The following is a 27,949-nucleotide window of genomic DNA, read 5'->3' on the forward strand; positions in this document are numbered from 1 at the left end:
AGTACTTTGTAGTGCTAGAAAGATAATTCTATATGATTAGTTGCATTCTCTTCCCCTCCCCCTCCCTCAACACAGGAAAATATAATAGAAAGACCTCCTAGCAAAATAAAGACAAAATTCGGAAAATTAGGTTTTGCCTGAATCAGGCCCCCTTATTCTAGAATAGGTCTAAAGTAATAAGAATGCTTACGATCAATTGGAATATTGTGTTCATTCTAGGAAGTATTAAAACAAGAATTAAGAGAGTAACAATTTTATTGCTCTTATGTTGCAGAGTATCCACAAACATTACTGTGTGAAACATAGGGCCACTGCATACTCCATTAGATCACACCCATTCTGTGATTAAACTGTTTTCTTAAAGTGAAAAATTCAAGTTAACATAGTTATTGAGGGAAATATTTTCTCACACTGAAAGCTATCTGTCAAATAAGTCTCAGAACTTTTTTTTCATTAATTTCACACAAATCACCTGTTTTTAATGCAAGTGCATGTTTTGTAACACCAAACATCTTAAAATAAGCTTATATAACAAACAATTATAATTTTGTTACAATATCTACACAGGATGTAAAGACTTAATTTTACTTCAATGTGATTCATCATTTGAAGTTCATCATTATACAAAAACAAATCTATGGGCAAAATAGTTTTAAAAAATCTGTCAAAATGTCACACCCATCTGCATGAAATGTACCAATACATAATCTTTTCCAATTTGAGCACTATACATGATTAAACAATATGAGTTTATTTAACTTCTGCCTTATACTTGATTTGTTGTTTAAAATTTTCTCAACAGGCTTTTTTTCCATATGTTTTTAAGTGTGTACAGGAGTACAGGGCAATCTTACAAACAAGTTGAGTCTGATGTAAGTCCTCAATCCCAATTTCATAATAATCATGACCAAGAGCAGGAGCAGGAGATGGGTAATCTACAAATTTAATTTTAACACAATGCAAAATCTTGGCATGTCGCAATCCCCAGCAATCACAAACATCTGAAACAGTTTCTGAGTATTCTACAACAGAGTACACGCAGTCACTTGTTTTAACCAGTTTTCCCCAGTTAACAAAATTTACAAATGCATTTTTATTGGCCATATTGGGAAAAGCATAGAGATAAATACATTCTAATGCAGATATAACTACTGATGGATTCAGTATGTGAAGACAGTCTTTTCATGTGATCTGCCTTGAAAGGCGCAATGACACATACCCTGCAATATAATAGAGTATGTTTTGCTTGAAAAATGAGAACTTAATCTTATCATCAAGAATTGCACACCACTTCTCTACTTCATTTTCTGCAGCACTTTCATCACTTTCTACTATATGCTTTGTCCGCAGCTCATGGTCGTGCAGTAGCGTTCTCGCTTCCCGCGCCCAGGTTCCCGGGTTTGATTCCCGGCGGCGTCAGGGATTTTCTCTGCCTCGTGATGACTGGGTGTTGTGTGATGTCCTTAGGTTAGTTAGGTTTAAGTAGTTCTAAGTTCAGGAGACTGATGACCATAGATGTTAAGTCCCATAGTGCTCAGAGCCATTTGAACCATTTTGAACTACATGCTTTCTTGCATGAACATCATAAACAGGTGGCAAACAACACACATTAAAATTTGAGCAATTCCCATTCATTGCAGTGACACTGTTACTCAAGAGCAACTTTCTCATGGCACATTTGAACTGGTATGCATTTGCAATGTTGTTCCAACCACCTCTGGACTGAATGCTGGAAAAAAAAGCTCTATGTGGTTTTAGGAGATTCAACGCGAAGCATAATTGCCAGAGCTATGTGCCTGACTGATCGGATATTGAAAATTATCCCAAAAGCAAAAGTATTTCTTGCATGGAGCAGCAATGGAACACCAATGATTTTTAAGCTTTTGATATAATTTTCAGTGTCTCTGAAAATACCAAGCCAATAAGATTTGTTGTCAAGTCTCAAGGGGCTCTTATACCCTTTACTTAATGGATTTATGGAGTTCAGAATATCAAAAATCCTATCAATATAATACAAAAATTCTACTGTTGCTTCACTTCCTTTAAAATTTGGATCACCAACCCTCCTCAAAAACTATATACTATCTGCCACGCTAGAACTCAAAAGTCTGGGCAGCTAATGAAACATTCATTTTTCTATTTACACTACTTATATGTTGTCCTGATAGTTTGTTGGCAAATGTCATGCCTTCTTCTTGTTGTACCTTGTTCAATTTCTCAATGAAATGCCATCTAATAATGCCAGTTGGAGACTCAATAGCAGATACTTCTGCTAGAGCATTTCTGGCAAACTTAATCATATGACACATGCCCAAGATACAATAAACATTGTATTTTTCCACAGTATGAGGAAAGTAGCTTTTAAAATCACCCTTGGAAAAATTTAAAGTACAGCCAAGTGAATGTAAAGTGCTTATATTTACCTTACAGCCATCACATGTAACACACCAAACCCTAATGCCAGAATTATGCTGCCTCTCTAAAGCAGATTTTATCAGTGGGGCCTGATTATTTGACTGTACACCGTTGATAAAGAAATATGCAATCGGGCATTTAAATTTGCCTTTAATAGAGACAAGCATGAAAACCAGAGCCTCAGATGCCTCTATTACTTCTTTTGACTGAGGCACTTCCCCACCAAAGTCTAAAAAACCTGTGTACCGCTTACTTCCTTGGTCCCAAACTACTTGCTTCCTAATTCCCATACTGTCTACAATTAGACATGAATCGCTGAACTGGTCCCTTACAATTGGGTTCAAATGAATGTACTTGAAAACATCTTTTAAGAAGGCAGGTTCACAGTCTACACTTGCCACCCATTTGGAAATCAATGATGTATGGGGCAGAGGCATTAATTTTTGCAGGTATTCATATGCTGCTGGTGAATAAAAGTACACAGTCATAGCAAACATTTTCACATTTGTTGTGTATCTATCACGCTTTGACGAGAGAGAGGTGTTCACTAAATTGCACACTAATTCCACTTGTGTTCCTTTCTGATGATTGAGGAAGTTATGTAACTTCTCAGGAAGTTGCCCCTTCTCCTTCAATGAACTTATGATGTCATCCATGGAAAACACTTTCTTCTTCGAAGTTTTTCACGGACCCACTTCAGTTTACGTTTTAATTCGTGCACAATGTCTGAGGGGAAAAAAAATAATGCGAGTTTCGGTCGCCATGTCTCCCATTTCTACTTTCGACTGTATACCACAATCAGTTACTGAAGAACCAACTGCACTCTGAAATAAAGAAATAATTTCGTTATATATGATTGAAATAACTCAAGGCTTGATGAAGAAATATTATAAGAAAACGATGGGGGTGTGAAAACATCCTTATAGTAACGTTTTCGACACAATTCGCAGCTTCTGCATTGGATAAGTAGGACATGCTTTCCACGGAAGAATTCTCATTGACAACATTCTCCACGCAATCAGTAGCGTCTGCAATGGGCAAATCGAGCACGGATTCCATGACAGAACGCTAAAAACAAAAATATGGACCTGTATTACAACATTGCTTAGACCTGTGTAGCGTACGAAATAAATTCACAAAAGTAAAAAGCACACACATAGCAAGGAAATTAATTAGCTACCTCAAATGAAGAATCATCGTTGTCTCTCAAAATCCTAACAACATGTCGTCGTGGCTGTTTATTTGGTGGCATCAAATGTGTCGGAAAGTCACTGCTTCGGGTTTGAGACGTTTCTTCCACGTTCCAGGGCTCACTACGTAATCATCTTGTCGGAAATGGTTTCCGCAAAGAAAACTGCCAGATGTAGGATTAAAATCTTTCCGCTTCACGGAAGTAATCCACGTCTTTAGTAGCTCTGGGTGCTTTAGAGGAAACCTGGTCAAAAACATCGAATTAGCAAACGCACTAAGTCTGTATTTTTATCGCATTGTATCGGTAGTCCTATTACCTGTGAAATGGTAAGTCACTCTCCTTACTCCACCGCTTCGTACAATTGAAAGCGGAACAAGAAATCACCATTTCGATAATCCGTAATTCCTTATACACCGTACAGACCGACAGAAACTTCTTGCCAAATTCGAATATGGCGGTCAATACAGACGACAGTAATCAGCTGGTAGAGCCATCTATCGGTAGGTCCGGTAGTTGAGCATCCCTCATTTCGCTAGCTTTAGACGCCTGTACGGTAGCTTTGTCAAGATACGATAACTGCATAGAAGAAAGTGTTACTACATCGCTTCAGCAAGACCTTGTGCTTGCAAATCGTTACGTAAATAAGTTAGAGGAACTGATAAAGCAGCGGAATTATGACGATTTAAAAAACGAGTGTAATGAAAACATACCGTCGGCCGTCGTAATTTAATATATATATTATTATTATTGTTATTATTTTTTGATTGCTGCCGACTTACGTGGTGGGCCTTAATTAAAATGATATTTCATTTAATTTTGATTTTACGATTAAATGCTTTCCTGAAGTTCTCCATTTTAGCAATATTAATCTTAAATTATTTGTTACGTTAATGAATGTTAGACTCGCTGAATCCTAAAACATGAGCATATAAGTTGTACAATGTAATAAACTTTTCATATTAATTTCCTCGGCTAGTCAGTTCACTTTAAAGCAATAAATCTTTAGTTATTAATTAAAATTGCGGCCCACACACGCGCGAGAGTATTTTTCTTACCTCCGTTAACCAATGTATTGTAGTCAGAGTCCTGGCTCTGGGTCTCGGCTATGGTAGTGTAAATAAGAATCTTAAAGCTAAGTATTTTCTGCAACGTCGGGCGGCTGTGGAGAAAAATTAATATTATGTTAATAGCGGGCGAGTTTTCCGCTTCCGCTAATTTTTCATAAGTTAATATCGCCACGTAATGGCGTCGTTGGCTGCATCGGCCGCTGCGATTGTTGAACTGTAAATTACTTGAATGCAGGTTAATTCAAGGAAGGCGGGCATGAAATCAGGATCACCTCTTACAAATTAAAAGTGCACAATAATATTAAATCAGTATATTATATGCTTAACTCATACAAATATCCTTACATTTGCCAGCACTCGCAAGATGTCCGTCGATGCACAATAAAGACAAGAGAAAAAGTGAAGACGACTAAAAAAATTATCAAAAGAGCGTATCTTGTCGTCTCTTTAGATCACTTTGTTATATTTCTTTGCATTGCATTTCTTTGCATTTCTCGACAGAGAAATTATTGTTTTACGGCTACATGAAAAAAAAATATATTATTTAATTTATGAATGTCTTTTCTTCATAAACATTATTTTTAAGTCTTTTCGTAATATGGCACTGGGGACGCTATATGCCTTGCGGAATATGTATTTAGATGTAGGCTTCTGTGTGTAGCATTATTCGGACAAGTCGTAGTTCTTGATAGTTGTGCCATAGTTCTAGAGTTGTTTGTACAAAATTTCAATAGTTCTGCAGAATTTAGCGAAGAAAACAACAATACTCGAAAAAATTTTGGTATGGAAACCATTCTTTGCCAGTTTTCGCAAAAAGCAAATTCGTTTAACAGTTCTGTGGACAGTTCTGAACAGAACCCCAAGATCAGCCCGTCTTTATTTTGCTTGTTAGTTTGAATGTCTGTAAAAGTTTAAATAATTCGTGTCTGTCTTATGAATTCATATCAGTTCTTGTTCACTTAATTTTACGATTTACTGAACTTTATTGGAAGCGGTAAGTATATAAGGGGACGATCGTAACGTCTGAAAGATAGTGTCACGTGTAGAAGTGTGTATAAATAGTTCCACGGTAAACGGCTACATATCGAGTATAAATTGTATAAAGTGCAATAACTACATCGCGAAAGGTATCAAGTTATGTGCAGTGTCGCAAAAATGGATTCATACAAAGTGTTTCGCGTGAACGGAAGAATGGGACGCAAAATGTGACTGTGGCATGGAATGCTGCGATCTACTAACGGTAGCTTTGTCAAGATACGATAACTGCATAGAAGAAAGTGTTACTACATCGCCTCAGCAAGACCTTGTGCTTGTAAATCGTTACGTAAATAAGTTAGAGGAACTGATAAAGCAGCGGAATTATGACGATTTAAAAAACGAGTGTAATGAAAACATACTGTCGGCCGTCGTAATTTAATATATATTATTATCATTGTTATTATTATTTTTTGATTGCTGCCAACTTACGTGGTGGGCCTTAATAAAAATGATATTTCATTTAATTTTGATTTACGATTAAATGCTTTCCTGAAGTTCTCCATTTTAGCAATATTAATCTTAAATTATTTGTTACGTTAATAAATGTTAGACTCGCTGAATCTTAAAACATGAGCATATAAGTTGTACAATGTAATAAACTTTTCATATTAATTTCCTCGGCTAGTCAGTTCACTTTAAAGCAATAAATCTTTAGTTATTAATTAAAATTGCGGCCCACACACGCGCGAGAGTATTTTTCTTACCTCCGTTAACCATTGTATTGTAGTCAGAGTCCTGGCTCTGGGTCTCGGCTATGGTAGTGAAAATAAGAATCTTAAAGCTAAGTATTTTCTGCAACATCGGGCGGCTGTGGAGAAAAATTAATATTATGTTAATAGCGGGCGAGTTTTCCGCTTCCGCTAATTTTTCATAAGTTAATATCGCCACGTAATGGCGTCGTTGGCTGCATTGGCCGCTGCGATTGTTGAACTGTAAATTACTTGAATGCAGGTTAATTCAAGGAAGGCGGGCATGAAATCGGGATCACCTCTTACAAATTAAAAGTGCACAATAATATTAAATCAGTATATTATATGCTTAACTCATACAAATATCCTTACATTTGCCAGCACTTGCAAGATGTCCGTCGATGCACAATAAAGACAAGAGAAAAAGTGAAGACGACTAAAAAAATTATCAAAAGAGCGTATCTTGTCGTCTCCTTAGATCACTTTGTTATATTTCTTTGCATTGCATTTCTATGCATTTCTTGACAGAGAAATTATTGTTTTACGGCTACATGAAAAAAATATATATTATTTAATTTATGAATGTCTTTTCTTCATAAATATTATTTTTAAGTCTTTTCGTAATATGGCACTGGGGACGCTATATTGCCCCCGAAATGTTTATGTCATAAAAAATGTTCGTGTTTTTTGACATAAATATTTCCTCTTTCATGTCCACAGTGTCCACACGCAGATTTTTCTTTCACAGTCTACATATGTCACATCGTATATTTAAATCGTTAAATTACTGAGGTGTGTTGCACACAAAGTGTAATACAGATGAAGTTATCTACATAACAATATAATATACAATTGGTTACGTATACATTCATGTACAAAAGGACATAGAATCAATTAGTTCCATTTTGGCTGCTTCTTCTTAGTGTTGCAACTTTTGCAGTGTTCAAGGTATACAATCACTAGTTAGTCTGTAGAACTTGAAGACCCAGGGGTGTCAACTGTTCGCTCCCCATTTGGCGCGGCCGTAGGGAAACCTGAGGAAAACCTCGGCGGAGCGACAGACTAACTGCTTTGGTCACTTTCACTTAAATGTTTCTGGGATGTCATTGGAGTACAGGATGTGCATACATTACAAATATTTTTTGTTGCACTATGCAAGGAAATGAGGTCATTATAACAATTGATTGCGGTGTCTTTGATGATCTACGCCGCGTCGTTTAGCTCGCGATGGCGTCGGTTGGTGTGTTCGGTGCTCGGCGGTCGTGGCGGCTGCGGAGAGGTCAATGCCCGCTCGACGCCAGCGTGTCTCTCGCCGTCGCGGAACTTCAGAATCAGCTGATCGGCTGCACGGTTGGCGATGCGCTTCTGTCTCGGCCGGGCGTGGCGGAGTGGGATGAAATCCGCCCCTCGCGCTTGTTGGCAGGGGTCAGCTCTGCTACGCATCTCCGACGTAGTACATGAAACATACACACAACCAACGTAATATTTGTTTCCCGCTGCAGATGGTTACGCTAGTGGGAAAGAAGCATTTATTAGTGCGGCAGTTGTTGTTAAGTTTTCGCCAGTTTCCGAGTGTCAAGCTAGCACTGTCTTGCAGAATACATGACATGGATCTTCTACCGTGAATGAAGTTTTGTTGCGCCACTGTTTCCATTACACGTCAGTTTTTGTCTTGATACAATTATTTATGTTTTCGCCGCACTCGCAGGCACTGGTGAGTGTCCCAGTACGAGCTTAGCACAAACATTCGTCGTTTCTGCGGTCGCTGTTTTGCAACAGTCCACGCATCGCATTCCAATCTCGCATTATTGTGCTCACTGAAACTACAGTCTGTCCCAAAAATATTGACTGTGGGTTCACTTCACGTTAACAGTTCACATTTATAAGCAAATTCACAGTTTTTCGTGTGTAATATTGGCGTTTGGCGTCCTTACCGCTGTTGAACGTTCAATACTAGCCACTTCACTGTCCATATCACAGTTTCACCTTCACAGTTTTTCACACTGCTTAAAGTGACTGTTTCGATTAGTTCACAAACACTAATGTATTTCATTCAGTCTGAACTGGATTTTGGCTCGTGCTGGATTTTACCAGTCTCTCGCACTAATTATCTCTTTTCATTTTCCACTTAGAGTCGTACTTGCCTTCAGATTTTTTGACTATACAATTGTATTTCCGTCTCATCTGAGGTAAGTCCCCATGTCATGTCTGCCCACTCATTGCGTACTTGCCCTCCAGAGCCAGGCTCGACTTTACAAAACTTTGCCTCTCGCATTATCGTACACATTTTATAATCTAGGCCTAGCGTGCAAGTTCCTAGATTAATGTTAGATTTGTGACTTTTGTTTACACTACAAATTCGTGCAAATCTCTGCCTTAGCAGATGGCAATATATTTTAACAGTGCTTAGCGGTAGTCGCGTTTATTGATTTGCTTTGTACCTTGTCCACAACACATGAGGTACCTTGGGTGATGTACACCCTACACTGATATTGTTAAGTAAATTATGATTGAGCATATTTCAAGATCGGTATAGACATAAATACATAGAACAACGTATACACTATAATATTGAATTTCATAAGTTGCGTTACTACTACAGTTCAAAAATATCCATGACACACTAATGAAAAATTCTTTCATCATTACATGCTGTTGATTTTTTTAAAAGCATTTTTCAACATGAAATTTTTAAAATATTCTTAAATCTACGTCCTTTTTTTTTGTTCAAAATGTAATTGTTTAAAAATACTGTTATTCCTTAACATCTACAAAATTGAATCACACTAATCTTGTGTGCCTCATTGTCTTTAAATGTTACACTAAAATCTTAACATTTACACACAGAAAAAAGTACACTCTAAACTTAACCTACTGCTTATATATATGTGAAAGTTGCTCTACTGAGCGAACATTTTTGTAAGTATTTTTCTCATTTCCTTCGTAGCTGCCTCTTCTTTGACCACGGGATGGTGTAGTTTGCGTGACAGAAAGTATCGTGAGGTACCACTTCGATGTTATAGGTGTAGCCCTCGATAACACCGGGTTTTTCCGAAAACACATTCTCATAATCTGTAAGTAGCTGAGTCAATTCGTTTTGTTGTGCTTCAGTCAAATGTTCTAACTCCCTAACTTTCATGGCAATCAGTTTCCTTTTTTCCTCTTTGTCTTCAGTAATAAAATCTTTAAAATATACTTGTCTTGTACTTAAGTCAGAATATAAATTCATTACCTGTATTCCTTCGAATCTCGACTGAAAGTTCCGGCAATATTTACCGTGCACTTCCCGTGTCCTCAACAATGGCAAAATTACACGTCTATCCTCATTCATAAGGCTTACTTCCCCGCACAAGAGGTCGATTTTTGCGTCCCTCTGGCGTAAAAATTCTATCCCCAGGATGCAAGCAACTCCTAATCCCTTAACTACTAGGAACGAGCTTTTCATTGCTTCATTTCCTACCGTAAACTCGACTTGCACCTGGTGCCTTATGATATGAGATTGTGCACCTATTGCACCTGTTACACGACAATTCTTCACTGGCAATACTGGTATTCTATTATTTTGACTCAAGTACTTGTAAAAATTTGCACTCATGACATTGGTTGACGCACCGGTATCGACTATTATGTGTATTGGTGCTCCATACATATCTGCTTGCAATATAGCCTGCACAACACTTTTGTCGGTTCGGTTACATTTCTGCGGTATGTCTACAAGTTCCTTTTCTATTTTTGTTCCTTCATTGTATCTCAGCATACAAAGTTTATGGCTGTCATCCGTGAATGTGCCCTCACTACACCATCCTGCAGCCAACAACGGAGAGCGTATTGTGGCTGTCTTTAGTTTAACGGATGAGCATTAGTGGGTTGACAGTTGTCTGTCACTTCCACTAACCTCACATTGTGGTTCTGGTTGTTGTTGTTGCTACTATTGGGTTGGCCACCCTGCCTCCCCGATGGTATAATTTGATATTGTGTATGGCTCTGGTTTTGCGGTGGTCGCTTGTAACTCCCTGACATGTTCTGTGACGGACCTGGGTTGGCGTTCCATTGTGGCGCTGTGTTTTGTTACCACTGTGGTGTTGGTTCATTACAACCACGCCACTGGTTTCGGTTGTTCCGCCATTGCGGATTGCCGTTACCATTATATCCATTACTCATGCGTCCATCATGATGTCTCTTTCGATTTTGACGATTATAACCGTTGCCGTTATAACCATTGCCATTGTTTGTGTCTCGATTCTGTTGCCGGTGCTCTTGCTTATTCCCGTTGTTGCTACCGTTACTGTGGCTGCTATTGTAATCGGCTTTTTGTTGATTACAGCCTGCATGGTTCCACTTGTTTTCGGTTTTTATATCTTCGATCAATAAGTCAACAGAATCCACTATTTCCATGAATTGTTCTATATCGTATTCCGGCACATTGATGAAATATCTTTTAATTTCACTGGGCAACTTCATTTTTATCAATCTGATTATGTCACGATCGGACATTGGTTCGTCCCAGTACCTGGTTTTGTTTATATACTTTTCGAAATATTTGCGTAACGTTCCCATCTTAGGATTGTACATTTCTGGACTGTACAACTCCTTTCGTAGTCTTTCTTGGACGCTATCGGACCAGAATTTTTGCAAGAAAGCACCTTCAAACTGTTTCATCGTTAGACATTTTCCGGACACGTCGGTGGCCCACAGTGCCGCGTCACCTTGGATAAAGGAGACCACGAACTGTATTCTTTGTCTTTCCGTCCATGTCCTGGGAAACACATTCCTGAAGCTCTTAATAAATACAACAGGGTGGACATTTCGTTTTTCGCTATCGAAGGGTTGGAATGTCCTGTGTTTTATTACATTGTCCTCTTTTTTGCACATCTGATTGCTACATTCTGGGACATTCATTCATCACTTCGTGATGTGCGCTGCACGGTATCGCATGTTGTTCGTGCTCATAATTCGCATTAGGTTGCGGTAGCGCACTCGCACCCTGCATACAGTCTGCGTTATTACAGTAATCAGTACGCAGAGTCGGATTCATGATCTGTCCGCTGTTTACATTGCTTTCCAACGCAGACAGTCTCCGCGCGACCTCCTGTTGCCAATTTGGCAACTCCGCTGTCACACGGGATTTGATCTGTGTTAATTCGGCACGTAGTGCAGCAGCGCTAGCGTCAATATTTACACTCGCGGCCGCAGTCGCTTGTTCTACAGCTGTTTTTACGTCGCTTTCAACCTTTGCAGATATCTCGCGATCCTTTACTTCTAGCCATTCATTTAATTCTTTTTCTACTTTTTGAGCTTGCACTTCCAAATATGCGTCAATACTTTTCCGTGCATCTATCTCCACATTATCCACGCGATTGGTTAAAGTCTGGACATTGTCTTCAAGCCTAGCCTGCGATATCTGTAATTTCTGCATCTCGCTGGCTAAGCTTTGCACAAGATCGGGGATTTCTTTGCAAGCGTCCCGCATCTCGGCAAGTTCGCTTTGGATCCTATCTAGTTTTGCTTCATTGCGCTGCTCATGCTCACGTAGCATCTGAGCCAGTTTTTCATCTCTTTGTTTTTCTCTCTGTTCTGACATTCTTTCTTTTTCCCTTTCTTTCTGTTCTCTTTGTTGCTCTTGCTCATAGAGCATCTGAGCCAGTTTCTGATCTCTTTCCCTATCTCTTTCTTCTAACCTGCGCAATCGGTGAGCATACTGGTGCCCCGCTTAATCTAGCACTCGATTGGCCCCCCTGTCCAGGCAGTGGAGTTGTTACTCTATTCCCATTCTGCTGTGGAGCGACATTCACCGTCCACAGATCCTCGCCCCCCGCTCCGGAAATTATGTTATCCGAGGCGGTGGCTTGGGATTCGTTTACGTATTGCAAATGATCCTCACTTTCCATATTAACAGAATTTTGTTCTTCTGGTACGGATGCTTTAGGTTGTCCTATCTTACCCACACTAAATTCACTTTAAGCCACTGACGAATCTTTAACACTGATACACACATGATTAATTATCCCCTCCAAAAATAAACATATAAATAAACAAAACGAATAATTATCCCCTCCAAAAATAAACACATAAATACACAAAACACCGAAGGTATCTCATGTACACATGGGTTCGATATACCGCACAGAGCTACACAGGATGCTTGCACAATAGGCCTTACCTTACTTATTTTTCTTTCTCGCAATCCTTTTTCTTTTCTACACTTTTTCCTCTCCAGATCTCCTCAGGGTGTGGTTTTGTTGTTGTACATGTAAAAGAATTCATATTAGCATTAATATTTTACAACAATTAGACACATACATAATTACATTCAGTACAATGGAATCATATTAATCGGGCCCCAAAGTTGCGGCGCCAATCTCGCGTCCGTCGGCCCTCGTAATTAAATATATATATTATTATTGTTATTATTATTTTTTGATTGCTGCCAACTTACGTTGTGGGCCTTAATAAACATGATATGTCATTTAATTTTGATTTTACGATTAAATGCTTTCCTGAAGTTCTCCATTTTAGCAATATTAATCTTAAATTATTTGTTACGTTAATGAATGTTAGACTCGCTGAATCTTAAAACATGAGCATATAAGTTGTACAATGTAATAAACTTTTCATATTAATTTCCTCGGCTAGTCAGTTCACTTTAAAGCAATAAATCTTTAGTTATTAATTAAAATTGCGGCCCACACACGCGCGAGAGTATTTTTCTTACCTCCGTTAACCAATGTATTGTAGTCAGAGTCCTGGCTCTGGGTCTCGGCTATGGTACTGAAAATAAGAATCTTAAAGCTAAGTATTTTCTGCAACGTCGGGCGGCTGTGGAGAAAAATTAATATTATGTTAATAGCGGGCGAGTTTTCCGCTTCCGCTAATTTTTCATAAGTTAATATCGCCACGTAATGGCGTCGTTGGCTGCATCGGCCGCTGCGATTGTTGAACTGTAAATTACTTGAATGCAGGTTAATTCAAGGAAGGCGGGCATGAAATCGGGATCACCTCTTACAAATTAAAAGTGCACAATAATATTAAATCAGTATATTATATGCTTAACTCATACAAATATCCTTACATTTGCCAGCACTCACAAGATGTCCGTCGATGCACATTAAAGACTAGAGAAAAAGTGAAGACGACTAAAAAAATTATCAAAAGAGCGTATCTTGTCGTCTCTTTAGATCAATTTGTTATATTTCTTTGCATTGCATTTCTTTGCATTTCTCGACAGAGAAATTATTGTTTTACGGCTACATGAAAAAAAAAATATATTATTTAATTTATGAATGTCTTTTCTTCATAAATATTGTTTTTAAGTCTTTTAGTAATATGGCACTGGGGACGCTATATGCCTTGCGGAATATGTATTTAGATGTAGGCTTCTGTGTGTAGCATTATTAGGACAAGTCGTAGTTCTTGATAGTTGTGCCATAGTTCTGGAGTTGTTTGTACAAAATTTCAATAGTTCTGCAGAATTTAGCGAAGAAAACAACAATACTCGAAAAAATTTTGGTATGGACGCCATTCTTTGCCAGTTTTCGCAAAAAGCAAATTCGTTTAACAGTTCTGTGGACAGTTCTGAACAGAACCCCAAGATCAGCCCGTCTTTATTTTGCTTGTTAGTTTGAATGTCTGTAAAAGTTTCAATAATTCATATCAGTTCTTGTTCACTTAATTTTACGTTTTACTGAACTTTATTGGAAGCGGCAAGTATGTAAGGGGACGATCGTAACGTCTGCAAGATAGCGTCGCGTGTAGAAGTGTGTATAAATAGTTCCACGGTAAACGGCTACATATCGAGTATAAATTGTATAAAGTGCAATAACTACATCGCGAAAGGTATCAAGTTATGTGCAGTGTCGCAAAAATGGATTCATACAAAGTGTTTCGCGGGAACGGAAGAATGGGACGCAAAATGTGACTGTGGCATGGAATGCTGCGATCTACTAACGGTAGCTTTGTCAAGATACGATAACTGCATAGAAGAAAGTGTTACTACATCGCTTTAGCAAGACCTTGTGCTTGCAAATCGTTACGTAAATAAGTTAGAGAAACTGATAAAGCAGCGGAATTATGACGATTTAAAAAACGAGTGTATTGAAAACATACCGGCAATTTTTGTTTCAAACAAAACTTCTGCTAGTAGTAAACGAAATCTTTCTGGCGGTATGACATCGTCAGTAAATAGAGTGCAAAGAAAAACGGGTAATAAAGACACGACAGGACGAAATGTGAACTCAAAAAATAAGACAAGTGAAAGTGAATCTGGATCATCTGTGTGTTCTAACGACAGAAGTGTTTCTCCAAAGTGTACTATAAAAACGACGGAACGAGGGCACCTGGAGAACAACAGATATCAAGTCTGTGTATTAGGTGATAGTCATGCAAAGGGTGTGGCACAAATAATAAATGATCGGCAGTCGCAATTCAGAGTAACAGCCATTGTCAAACCTGGTGCTCCCCTTAATGAAATAGTAAATAATTGTGAAAACTTAGTTAAGACTGGAACATGCTGTGTGCTAATAGGTGGAGCAAATGACATATACAAAAATGAAAGCCAACTAGCGACAAGGGCACTTCAAACAACTCTAAAAAAGCTGTCAGATCTAAATTTAAAGGTTCTCGTTGTAAGTGTGCCACATAGACATGATCTAATCGAGGAATCATGTGTAAACAAAGAAATAAAGTCAACAAATAATAAATTCGGGAAGATCTGCTGTGCTTTTAAGTGTGCAACTTTTGTGGATGCAAACAGCTCAGTGAGAAATCATTTCACGAGGCATGGACAGCACAGGAACTATTATGGAAAAAAGGTGATGGGTGAAAAGATACTAGAAGAAATAAGCCGCATAACAGTAGAAAAGTTCCCTAAAATCCCACTCCAAATGAGGACGGAAGCAGAAGAAATGAAAACCTTAACAAGAGCAACATTTGCTGAAGCACTGAAAACATCATCATCTGCTATTGCAAATATTAAAATGTCATCAGCTGCCACAGCTAGTATAAACAATCAATCAGCATCATCCACTTCAAGTAGGAAAAGCATCAGAAGCAAGTAACCTGTGGTACAACAGGATTTTTGGTATCCAGCCATAATGAAAACTCCAAGATAACAGTGTTAAACGAAAGGAGAAATACCACCAGTGCTCACTTCCCTGTTCTAAAGATTATGACTCTAAATGTGCAGTGCCTCAAGAACAAATATTGTGAACTTGAAATAGCAGTAAGTAACACCCAACCTGATGTCTTGTGTATTACAGAACATTGGTGTAAGGACGAAGAAATTAGTAGTATTCATATTAATCCATTTAAACTGGCAAATAATTATAGTAGGAAAATTGCAAAAGGTGGTGGAGTCGGTATTTACCTTAGACAAGAGTTAGAATTTAAAAAGAGATGTGAAGCAGAGAACTTAAGTATTGAAAAGTTTTTTGAAGCAGGTGCTGTCCAGCTATATGGCCTGATGAAAAAAGTCATAGTCATAACAGTGTATAGGTCACCATGTGGAAACATAGAAGTCTTTTTTGATAAATTAGAATTGTTGCTAAATACTATTTACAAAAAAGAAACTGTGATTATTCTTTGTGGTGATTTCAATATTAATCTTCTAGTTGAAAGTCAACAAAAAAGGCAATTTTTGGACATATTAAAGAGTTTCAACATGTCACCACACATAAACAATTCAACTAGAATAACAAACACCTCCAATAGCCTCATAGATAACATTTTCTCAAATATGTCAGAAACTGACATAGAGGTAACAAACATAGATTTAGGATTGTCTGACCACAATGCTCTCACCATTGAAATCCCTTTAAGGTCAAAGGAAGATAAAGGTGTAAATAATATTTACAAAAGAAACTTCTCTGTGGACAGCTGTCATCAGTTCATAAGTATCTTAGAAAATGAAAATTAGTTAGATGTTATGAAACAGTCAAGTACAGATGAGGCATATAGTGTATTTGCATCGATTTATATGATGAACTTTGAGATGTGTTTTCCAAAGAAACTGACCAGAGTCAAGTCTACTGGATACATAAATTCAAGTTCTTGGATGACTCTTGGAATTAAGAAATCATGTGAAAACATGAAAAAACTGAATTCAGAGTTGAGGAAGTGTACAAATATTGATTTTATAGAACATGTAAAGAGGTATAGGAAAATATACTGCAGAGTAATTGCAAATGCAAAGTTATTAAGTAATAATATGGAAATAAAACAGTCTAGAAATAAAACTAAAATAGCATGGGAAATTGTGAGAAAAGAAACTGGGGTACCTACCAAAGACAAGGAAATTATTCTAAAAGATGAGGAGAATAAAATGGTAGATAAATATGCCATGCCTAATTATATAAATAATTACTTTTTAAATGTACCCCAGACATTAAGCAGGAATCTTGGGGAGCAGATTAAGATGGAAGCACCCAAGGCAGCCAGCAGTATGATGGCAGTTCCAACAAACGAAAAGGAAGTTTTAAAAGTGATTAAAAGTCTGAAGTCCAAGATGTCAGCTGGAGTAGATGAGGTGCCAATAATATTAGTAAAGAAAACAGCTAATCAGATAGCGAAACCATTGGCGCACATAGCAAACTTGTCAATGGCTGAGGGCGTGTTTCCACAAAAACTGATAATTTCTAAAGTCATTCCCCTGTTGAAAAAGGGTGATAAACTTAAAATAGAAAACTACAGACCTGTCTCACTCCTCCCAGCTTTCTCTAAAGTTTTAGAGATACTAATGAAATATAGAGTCACACATTATCTTATTATGCACAATCTGATAAACAGGAATCAGCATGGATTTCAAGCTGGGAGAAGTACCGAAACAGCTGTACTAGAATACACAAAAAAAAGGTTCAAATGGCTCTGAGCACTATGGGACTCAACTGCTGAGGTCATAAGTCCCCTAGAACTTAGAACTACTTAAACCTAACTAACCTAAGGACAACACACACATCCATGCCCGAGGCAGGATTCGAACCTGCGACCGTAGCGGTTGCGCGGTTCCAGACTGTAGTGCCAGAACCGCTCGACCACCAGCGGCCGGCAATACACAAAAGAAATAATCACTAAATTGGAAGAGGGAAATAGTGTAGTTGGGATAAATCTAGATTTGTCAAAAGCCTTTGACACTGTTGACCACAGCATACTTTTGAAAAAGCTTGAAGCTATAGGTATCAGAGGACCGGTAAAAAAGTGGTTTGAGTCTTATCTGGAAAAGAGGATGCAGGTGGTTGAAATTACAGCACAAAATATTAATCAAAAAATTGAACTAAGATCAGATCCAAGGGACGTCACAGTAGGAGTACCCCAAGGAAGTGTATTAGGCCCCTTGCTGTTCCTCATTTACATTAATGATATTCAGGTGTCAGAGAGAAAAGCTAGAATCATGTTATTTGCTGATGATACTAGTTTAATAGTTAGTGATATGAAGTAGTCATTGCACAGTACTGTGGACCATGTCCTACAAGATATACAAAAATGGTTTAGTGCTAAGAAGCTAACACTGAATGCAAAAAAAAACTAATTATGTGCAATATGGAAAAATAAGTGAACAGGACGACCTAAATCCCACCATGGAGGGCAAACAACTTGAAAGAGTACAGTGTGCAAAATTCCTGGGTATGCACATTGATGAGAAGATTAATTGGAAGGACCATGTTGTGAACTTAGCACTAAAACTAAATTCAGCATGTTTTGTGCTTAGAATAATTTCAAGAGTTTGTAGTAATGACTGTACCAGATTAGTATATTTTGGCTATTTTCAGTCCATTGCATCCTATGGGATAGTATTCTGGGGAAAAACAAATTGTCGTCTAAATGAGATTTTCAAATTGCAAAAACCTGCTATTCGGATAATGACCCACAGCCCACCTCAAACACATTGTAGACCCCTTTTTAAAGCATTGAAAATTTTAACAATTCCATCATTATACATTCTGAAATGTCTGTTGGTGATCAAAAGAAATCAGGACAAAATGAAAACCAATACAGACTTCCATAATTACGACACACGGCAATGTAAAGATCTCCACATACAAGCTGTAACAAGGACCAGAAGCCAGAAACGTGTATGTAATCAAGGCATCAAACTTTTTAATGCACTACCAAAACATATCAAAGAGCTGGAAAATGAGGATAAATTTAAAACTGTTCTAAAGAACCACATGCTTGACAAATGCTATTACAGCATAAGTGAATATCTCTGCGTAACTGTATAAAATATATGTTTAAGTTAATGTGACAAATGAAATTACATCAGTGCATAATAAATTATGTTATAAAAACACTTATTAGTTGTATATTGTATTAAACATAAGATAGATTAATATGAATTCAGCACAGATACAAATTTTGTAAAGATATTATATAGTTGTTAAAATGTACCCTGACAAATCCTATATCACAAATGTGATCATTGGGATGATAATAAATAAATAAATAAAAGCTTTATCGAAAATCCCAATAACCGTTTTTGTGGCGATAATAGTTTATGAGATAAATTGATTTAATGTGGGACACACTTTCTCTACATATTCGTTCAACAGTTCTGATGACAGTTCTGGACACCACTTGAAGAGTTGTATCGAAAATCCTAGTAGCATTTTTTTGTACAGGTAATGCAACAGGTAATTGCAACTTAATTAGGAACCCCATAAGAGCTCCTACTGTGAAGCTAGCACCCTTTTCTTCGGAAATATATATATTTTTCAGAATTCTTGATAGATATGTCATGGTTCTACAGTTCTTTGTACAAAATTTGAATAGCTCTGCTGAATTTAGCGAAGAAAACCATAATAGTCGAGAAAATTTTGGTATCGAAACCATTCTTTGTCGATTTTCGCAAAAAATAAATTCGTACAACAGTTTTGGCAGAAGTAAAGCTGTGAGGAGGGGCCGTGAGTCGTGCTTGGGTAGCTCAGATGTAGAGCACTTGCCCGAGAAAGGGAAATGTCCGAGTTCGAGTCTCGGACCGGCACACAGTTGTAATCTGCCAGGAAGTTTCAGTTCTGAGGACAGATCTGAACAGAACCCCAATAGTTCTATCGAATATCTTAATAACAATTTTTTGTGCAGCTAATAGTTTACGAGATAATTGCAATTTAAGGAGGAAACCTTTTCACTTACTATGAAGTTGGCACCCCTTTTTTCAGAAATATATATTTTTTTCGGAGTTCTTGATGGATATGCACAGTTCTAAAATTCTTTGTACAAAATTTGAATAGTCCTGCAGAATTTAGTGAAGAAAATAGCATTACTCGTAAAACTTTTCGTATCGAAACCATTCTTTGTCAATTTTCGCAAATAGTAAATTCGTACAACAGTTGTGAGGACAGTTCTGAACAGAACACCAAGAGTTCTATCGAAAATCCTAATAACATCCTTATGTGGCGATGATAGTTTATACGATAATTGCTTTAATGTTAGACCCACGTCCTCGACAGAAAAAGATAAATTCGTACAACAGTTTTGATGAACAGTTCTGGATAACACCCCAAGACTTCTATCGATAATCATAATAATTGTTTTGTGGTGATAATAGTTTGCAAGATAATTGATTAATTGTGGGGCTCACTTTCTCTACAAGAAAAAAAGAAATTCGTACAACGGTTCTAATGACAGCTCTGGATAGCATTTTAAGAGTAGTATCGAAAATGCTAGTAACATATTTTGTGCAGGTAGTTGTTTACGAAGTAACTGCATTTAATAAGGAATGATTATGAGCATCTCCCGTGAAGTTTGCACCCCTTTTACGAGAAACATAATTTTTTTCATAGTTCTTGATCTGTATGCAATAGCTCTAGAGTTCCCTGCTCAAAACACGAATAGTTATGCAGAATTTCAGGAAGAACACAAAATATTGGTAGAGTAAAAAATTATTTGTCAGTTTGGAAAAAAATAAATTTGTATAACAGTTCTGTTGGCAGTTCTAGAAAGCACCTGAAGAGTTGTATTGAAAATGTTAAGAACATTTTTGTGACGATAATAGTTTGTGTGATAATTGTTTTAATCTGATACTCACTTTCTCTACGAAAACAAAATTCGTAGAACAGTTCTGATGACAGTTCTGAATAGCACCCACAGAGTTCTACCGAAAACTATAATAACATTTTTTATGACGATAACATTATATGAGATAATTACGTTAATGTGGGACTCACTTTTGTATGTAAAAGTAATAAATTCCTACAAAAGTTCTGATGGCATTTCTTAATAGGACCCCAAGAGTTCTACCGAAAACTGTAAAAACATTTTTTGTGGGGATAACGATTAATGAGATAATATCATTTACGAGAGACTCACTTGGTCTACATTATAATAAATTGTCACAACCCCTTTGTTGAGAGTTCTTTGAAGAACACTCATAACATTTTTATGGTGCCAATGGTTTATGAAATACACTCCTGGAAATTGAAATAAGAACACCGTGAATTCATTGTCCCAGGAAGGGGAAACTTTATTGACACATTCCTGGGGTCAGATTCATCACATGATCACACTGACAGAACCACAGGCACATAGACACAGGCAACAGAGCATGCACAATGTCGGCACTAGTACAGTGTATATCCACCTTTCGCAGCAATGCAGGCTGCTATTCTCCCCTGGCGCCTCAGTTGGACCAGCGTTCGTGCTGGACGTGCAGACCGCGTGAGACGACGCTTCATCCAGTCCCAAACATGCTCAATGGGGGACAGATCCGGAGATCTTGCTGGCCAGGGTAGTTCACTTACACCTTCTAGAGCACGTTGGGTGGCACGGGATACATGCGGACGTGCATTGTCCTGTTGGAACAGCAAGTTCCCTTGCCGGTCTAGGAATGGTAGAACGATGGGTTCGATGACGGTTTGGATGTACCGTGCACTATTCAGTGTCCCCTCGACGATCAGCAGTGGTGTACGGCCAGTGTAGGAGATCGCTCCCCACACCATGATGCCGGGTGTTGGCCCTGTGTGCCTCGGTCGTATGCAGTCCTGATTGTGGCGCTCACCTGCACGGCGCCAAACACGCATAGGACCATCATTGGCACCAAGGCAGAAGCGACTCTCATCGCTCAAGACGACACGTCTCCATTCGTCCCTCCATTCACGCCTGTCGCGACACCACTGGAGGCGGGCTGCACGATGTTGGGGCGTGAGCGGAAGACGGCCTAACGGTGTGCGGGACCGTAGCCCAGCTTCATGGAGACGGTTGCGAATGGTCCTCGCCGATACCCCAGGAGCAACAGTGTCCCTAATTTGCTGGGAAGTGGCGGTGCGGTCCCCTACGGCACTGCGTAGGATCCTACGGTCTTGGCGTGCATCCGTGCGTCGCTGCGGTCCGGTCCCAGGTCGACGGGCACGTGCACCTTCCGCCGACCACTGGCGACAACATCAATGTACTGTGGAGACCTCACGCCCCACGTGTTGAGCAATTCGGCGGTACGTCCACCCGGCCTCCCGCATGCCCACTATACGCCCTCGCTCAAAGTCCGTCAACTGCGCATACGGTTCACGTCCACGCTGTCGCGGCATGCTACCAGTGTTAAAGACTGCGATGGAGCTCCGTATGCCACGGCAAACTGGCTGACACTGACGGCGGCGGTGCACAAATGCTGCGCAGCTAGCGCCATTCGACGGCCAACACCGCGGTTCCTGGTGTGTCCGCTGTGCCGTGCGTGTGATCATTGCTTGTACAGCCCTCTCGCAGTGTCCGGAGCAAGTATGGTGGGTCTGACACACCGGTGTCAATGTGTTCTTTTTTCCATTTCCAGGAGTGTAGATTGTGTGTTCACTCTGCAGTGGGTGTCCGCCGATATGAAACTTGCTGGCAGATAAAAACTGTGTGCCGGACCGGGTCTCTAACCCCAGGCTGTTGACGAAGTAATATCTTCACAATATCCTTTCTTCCAGGAGTGCTACTTTTGCAATTTTCGTAGGACAACTTCTGTGAAGTTTGAAACGCAAGAGAAGAGGTACTGCCGGAAATTCATCTGTGAGGACGGATCGTGAATTCTCACTTTTATTTTGGAATTATGTGAGACATAAACAATGTTACAATGCACACTGCAGGACACAAGAAACTTATTTATTCGTACAAGGTAGCACCGGATGTAATACGGATTACCGAAAGTCCGGATAATGCGGAAATATTCTACTAAATACAAAAAGTCTAAATGTTCAGCAATGTACAAATGCCGGTACAGCTTCTTAACACTGACTGTAGTAACTGTAGGTGGAAGTGTGGGATGTGCACACTTAGATGATTCAAAGAGAGAAGGCTCGTCAGTGCAAAACAAACAAATGGCTGAGAAAGCGCATACATTCACATGCGCCACTAACGAGATGGTGTCACACCTGTCGAGAAGCGCACCAGAGGTACATTGAGCCGTGGCGGGAGAGCTGTTGTCATGGTTACTATGCAACGTACTAGGGTCACTCAAAAAGAAATGCAAATTATTTTTGTAAAAATACAATTCTCATTGTGCATGTGTGAAAGTTTTACAGTATGTAGATACATCCTTCCCGCTTGTTTTCAAACTTAGTTCAACCTGTTCCCGTGAGTGGCGCCGTCACAGCATGTCTTCAAGATGACTGCTACACTTGACGTTCGTCAGAAGCAATTTGCTGTCATAGAATTCCTGCGCTGTGAAAACGAGACAGTGGGAAACATCCACAAGAGGTTGAAAAAGGTGTATGGAGAGGCTGCTGTCGATCACAGTACAGTTAGTCGGTGGGCAAGCAGGTTACGTGATGAAAGCGGGCACGGCAATATTGAGGATTGTCCCCGCAGTGGCAGGCCTCGTACTGCACACACTTCTGACAATGTGCAGAGAGTTAACGAATTGGTGACTGCTGACAGACGCATCACAGTGAACGAATTGTCACGCTACGTTGGGATAGGGGAAGGAAGCGTTTGCAGAATGCTGAAAGTGTTGGTGTTAAAAAAGGTTCGCACCAGGTGGGTTCCCAGGATGTTGACAGTGGCTCACAAAGAAACAAGAAAAACGATATGCAGCGAACTTTTGGAACAGTACGAGAATGGTGGAGATGAATTTCTTGGAAGAATTGTGACAGGTGATGAAACATAGCTCCATCATTTTTCACCAGAGACGAAGAGGTAATCAATGGAGTGGCATCATGCAAATTTACCCAAGAAAAAAAAAATTCAAAACCACACCTTCTCCTGGAAAAGTTATGGCTATGGTGTGATTCGATTCCGGACTCTTGGTTGTGGACATCATGCCAAGTGGAACCACCATAAATTCTGATACATATGTGACGACACTGAAGAAACTTCAAGCTCGACTGAGTCGTGTTCGACCACATTGGCAAAAGCAGAATGTTTTACTATTGCACGACAATGCACTGCCACATGTCAGTAAAAAACCATGGAAGTGATCACAAAACTCAGATGGCCAACACTGAAACACCCGCCTTACAGTCCTGGCCTGGCTCCATGTGATTATCATCTCTTTGGGAAACTGGAAGACGCTCTTCGTGGAACAAGGTTTGAAGATGATGACTCCCTTGTGCACGCTGCCAAACAGTGGCTCCAACAGGTAGGTTCAGAATTTTACCATGTGGGTATTCAGGCTCTGGTTCCAAGATGGCATAAGGCAGTTGAGAGGGGTGGAAATTATGTGGAGAAATGAAAATATTGTTCCTAAAGGATGTATCTACACACTGTAAAACTTTCAAACATGTAGATTAAAAGATGGATTTTAAAAAAATAGTGTGCATTTCTTTTGGAGTGACAGTTATAGTAATATAACGGTGTGACGGTTATATTAATTTACAATACTTAGAAACAATGTCATTCACACAGTCTGAGCTCCTTCATCACTCGGTGCTAGACTAAATTACCGGCCTAGTGATAAGCAGTCTATGTACTCCACTGACTACACATCTTCGTGTTATAAGAAAAAAAGAGAAAAAGGCCAAGGGACACAAAATATGATAAGCCAGAAATCCGGATTAGTGAGGGCCAAATAAACGAGGTTCTTGTTTACAAATTTCGAACTCCTTATTAACGTTAATACTGTATCCTCTCAAGATAATAACACCTCTATCAGTCATGTACTGAATTAGGATTTTAACATACTACTTAGTTCGTTTGTACAATATATTCATTTAAATATACTTATATTTGTATACATTGTAAAGACTTTTGACTCTCGCTGTAGTGTAACTCATCAAACTTACACACTTCCTTTCTAACTAGAACAAATGTTTGCAACAATATTAACGATAGCAATTTCAAATTTACTCGTTACACTCAGCACATGTTTTTTTATATCCTAGAGTCCGGTGATGTTGCCACCTAACTTTCATCTATGAGGGTCCTAGGCATATTTTTAGCTGTTAGTGGGTCCTGGATGTTGTGAGAGCTCAAAAACTTACTGTTTTACGTAATAAAATTCTTCTGGTTTTGCATGATTCTAAAAATATACACTATGTGTACAGTACCTCGGCATTCTCGTGCTTAAATGTTATTTTGTTTACTTTGGGCGATGTAATTTCCGTAGAAACTCGTTTATGTAATGCCTTTGAAGAACCTGTCGAGTGTCGTATGTGCAGGAAAAATGTTTACATGGCATAAAACAAAATCAGAATGCGTTTCAACAGATGCATTTGGGAACACTTGCCGAATTCTGTTGTTGTTGGCATTTCAGCTTTTCACATTGGTGGAATGGATGTCACAATATGTTTTACTGATGGAGTAAAAAGCAGATTATAAACAATGAGGAGACCAGGCATCAAAACTAAGAACAACATGAAAATTGTGCTGCTATGAGCGGACAGGCAACATGTCACAGAAATTGAAAAAGGTGCTGAAAGCATTAAAAAGGAGGCAAGAATAACAAAGAAAAGAGGTAAAACTAAAGAAAATGAAAAGGACACGAAAGGAATCAACAAGATTATGGAGCAGGAATGGTTTGAAATGTCGTCATTGAGAAGAAAATGACATACATATCTCTAGTTTAAATTTTCTGTAATCAACGTGTTTGCATACAGAGATATTGTTACTGCTATCTCATCCACTATTAAAGCTACGTTAACAAAGTCATGGATGAATAATAATATAGTGCTGGCCTGCACACTGAACCACATTATTCAACAATGGATTAAATATTTTAAGCTGGAGTATGTAATATTATGTTCTTAAATTATTAGGAGAAAAAATTGCCTCTTAAAATACATTTTTTCAAAAATAATCAAAACATGAAACTGGTAAATATTACTGGTTTACTGTTTCAAGAAGGTAATAATTCAATGAGTAAAATTTGTTTTTTATCTTTTATTTGTAATTGTGTGTAAGTACATTGAACCTAAAATAACAATTACATGTAATTCGGTATGTAAGAAAAACATCAATATTCACTGCACAATGTATTCTACAGATTTACAATTTTTTTCACACAATACACTTATTGTTTGATAGAAGTTTCATTCCTGAATCTATTGACTGTCTTGCATTATTAAATTTCAAAGGACCAATAAACCGTGATATACAGATCCCTTAACAGCTCTTCTTCAGGAAACACTAAAACACAGAAGGAAATACATAAGTAAGGAATTCAGTAATAAATAAGTTAGAATTTACGGGGTGTGAAACAACTAAGAAAATAGGTACAAAAATATCTACGTGAAATTTAGGGCATAAAATGCTCATATTCTAGTAACTAAAACAGGAAGGCTGTGGTTCTAGAAACAAAGATACTAAGAATTAACATAAGAGCCGTATTTGTAATATTTAGGTACCAAGTTTTTGCAGTTGCTTACCTTATGAAGCAAAGTTCCTATTAGGAACTACTTGTTTCGTCTCCTCAGTCTTGTAACTGCCATTTGAAGCTTTTCCTGTCTTGACATACATGAACAGGTGTGGAGAATTTATCGTTTCTTTTGAAACTATCTGTACATCTTTATATAGGTCATTGTACTGCTTCGAAGACATATGCCATGTAGTGTTTGATGGAGCTCTTATATTGAATGGCACCAACGAGAGCGAGGGTGTATTCTTGATTGTTGACTACAATTTCTCTCGAGATCGTTTGCAACATACATTTCTTCCTTTGGTTGAGAGGAAACTGATCTTAAGTTAGTGGACAAGTTGTTATTCTAGTATCTATCATCAAGTAGCATCAAAATTCCTTTTCTTCGACTGCTTCTCCTTTACATTTTTTGCATTTTATGATAGTCTTTAGACTTCCATTTGTTGCATCTGGAGCCTCTTGCATGAAGTTATAACCAAGTCTGAAAATCACATACATATCAACGGAAATATAGTCTAATTTCACATAGCGAGAATTTAGCCATGTCGGACATGATATCTTTTTATTGCAAATCGGGATATCTTTTAATATTGTATTATTGTAATTCCCAACTCCTTTTTTAGGAACAGTATCACAAATAAAATATCAAATCTCTGCTTAAAATGCTGGGAGTTCATGATTTTTGTGTCCAAAACATATAAAGCCAGATCCAAAAATGGATGGCTCACTATTTGAATGGTAGTTTTGAAATCATCGCTGAGTGATATTGCTTGCATGAATAAGGTCACCAAAGAATCGAAACTGCACGTTCCCTTCAAATTGTAGGTAGCAGATTTGAATTTGCTTGAGGACCCATTTGGGAAAAGTGGCAAATTAATGTCTATGAATTTCTTAGTCGAATTCCAGTTTGGGCAACCATCTAAGTATTTTTTCTTGCTCTTAGTTTGCATGCTCGATGTGACAATGATTTCATTTTGAAGCTTTTTAAGCATTGCACTCTCCTCCATTTTCTTGTTACAGGTCTCTCGGTTTTCTTCTCTTTTCGAACCATAGGATGAAATTTCAATGACATCCCTGGTGAAGTATGGTTTGCGCTAGTCTTTTGTGGAATGAAATATCTCTTTAGAGTCCAAATTCGGCAGTAAATTATCATCTGAAGAGAACTTTTGACTGAGAGACTGTTTTTCTCCGCATTCATAACAAGTGAGCTCGAAGTAGGATAAAATCTGTACTCAAAACTATTAAAAATTTTATTTAACTCTGTCCCATTGCCATATTTGTGTTGGGTCTCACTTCTTAAGGTATTGTTCAGAGTGGTCTCCGAATTAGCGAGTAGAAGATTGCTTTTGGGGTTTGTTATCTTCAGCTTCTTATTTTTTCCTCTCCAGTTTTCTTCTTTATGGTAAGGCACTGATGCTTCAGTTGTTTTGTGCTTCACAGCTTGCTTTGGTTCTTGTTTTTTCCATCATAAGTGCCACAAACAGTTTTGTTTCCTCACACAGCCAGTTCAAATGTTGAAAAATGAATGTGTCTACTCGTAAGGGTTGCTCGTAAAAGTCCATTGTCTTTAATTTTGAAAATTGTCCTTCAGTCGCCGCTGACGAACGAATAGATAAAGGAATATGGAAAGAAGGATACATCACAGCTGTCCACAATGGTATATAGTACATCAACTCTTTCAGCATCTCTGCAGCATTAGGAATGTTGTACGGATTCACATCAAAGAGGTTGTCATCCTTAGTCTGGTTCATGATGACTTCAGCTTCATTGTAGATACGTTTTGCCCTTTCAATCTACGCAT

The 27,949-nt window shown here is 38.5% G+C and overlaps 1 protein-coding gene across 1 annotated transcript; it reads right to left on the reverse strand.

Annotated features, from left to right (window-relative positions):
- Positions 1-152: 152 nt before the first annotated feature.
- Positions 153-27,899, reverse strand: LOC126263417 (A-kinase anchor protein 17A-like). Its single transcript, XM_049960510.1, has 3 exons — positions 27,787-27,899; positions 11,581-12,079; positions 153-215 (listed from the first exon to the last, which is right to left on the reverse strand). The coding sequence occupies exons 1-3, from the start codon at positions 27,897-27,899 to the stop codon at positions 153-155; spliced, it is 675 nt and encodes a 224-aa protein (XP_049816467.1).
- Between the last annotated feature and the right edge of the window lie 50 nt (positions 27,900-27,949).

This window comes from Schistocerca nitens, chromosome 6 (assembly GCF_023898315.1).
Source record: "Schistocerca nitens isolate TAMUIC-IGC-003100 chromosome 6, iqSchNite1.1, whole genome shotgun sequence".
Classification (NCBI taxonomy): domain Eukaryota; kingdom Metazoa; phylum Arthropoda; class Insecta; order Orthoptera; family Acrididae; genus Schistocerca; species Schistocerca nitens.

Bases quoted from the DNA above. Each gene is read 5' to 3' on its own strand.
- LOC126263417 (XM_049960510.1), bottom strand. From the start codon at position 27,899: ATGAACCAGACTAAGGATGACAACCTCTTTGATGTGAATCCGTACAAC. The intron at 12,080-27,786 runs GTATCCTTCTTT...CCGATTGCGCAG, and splicing joins CCATTGTGGACAGCTGTGAT to GTTAGAAGAAAGAGATAGGG. The intron at 216-11,580 runs GTAAATATTGAC...AATACTTCCTAG, and splicing joins AAGCGACTGCGGCCGCGAGT to AATGAACACAATATTCCAAT.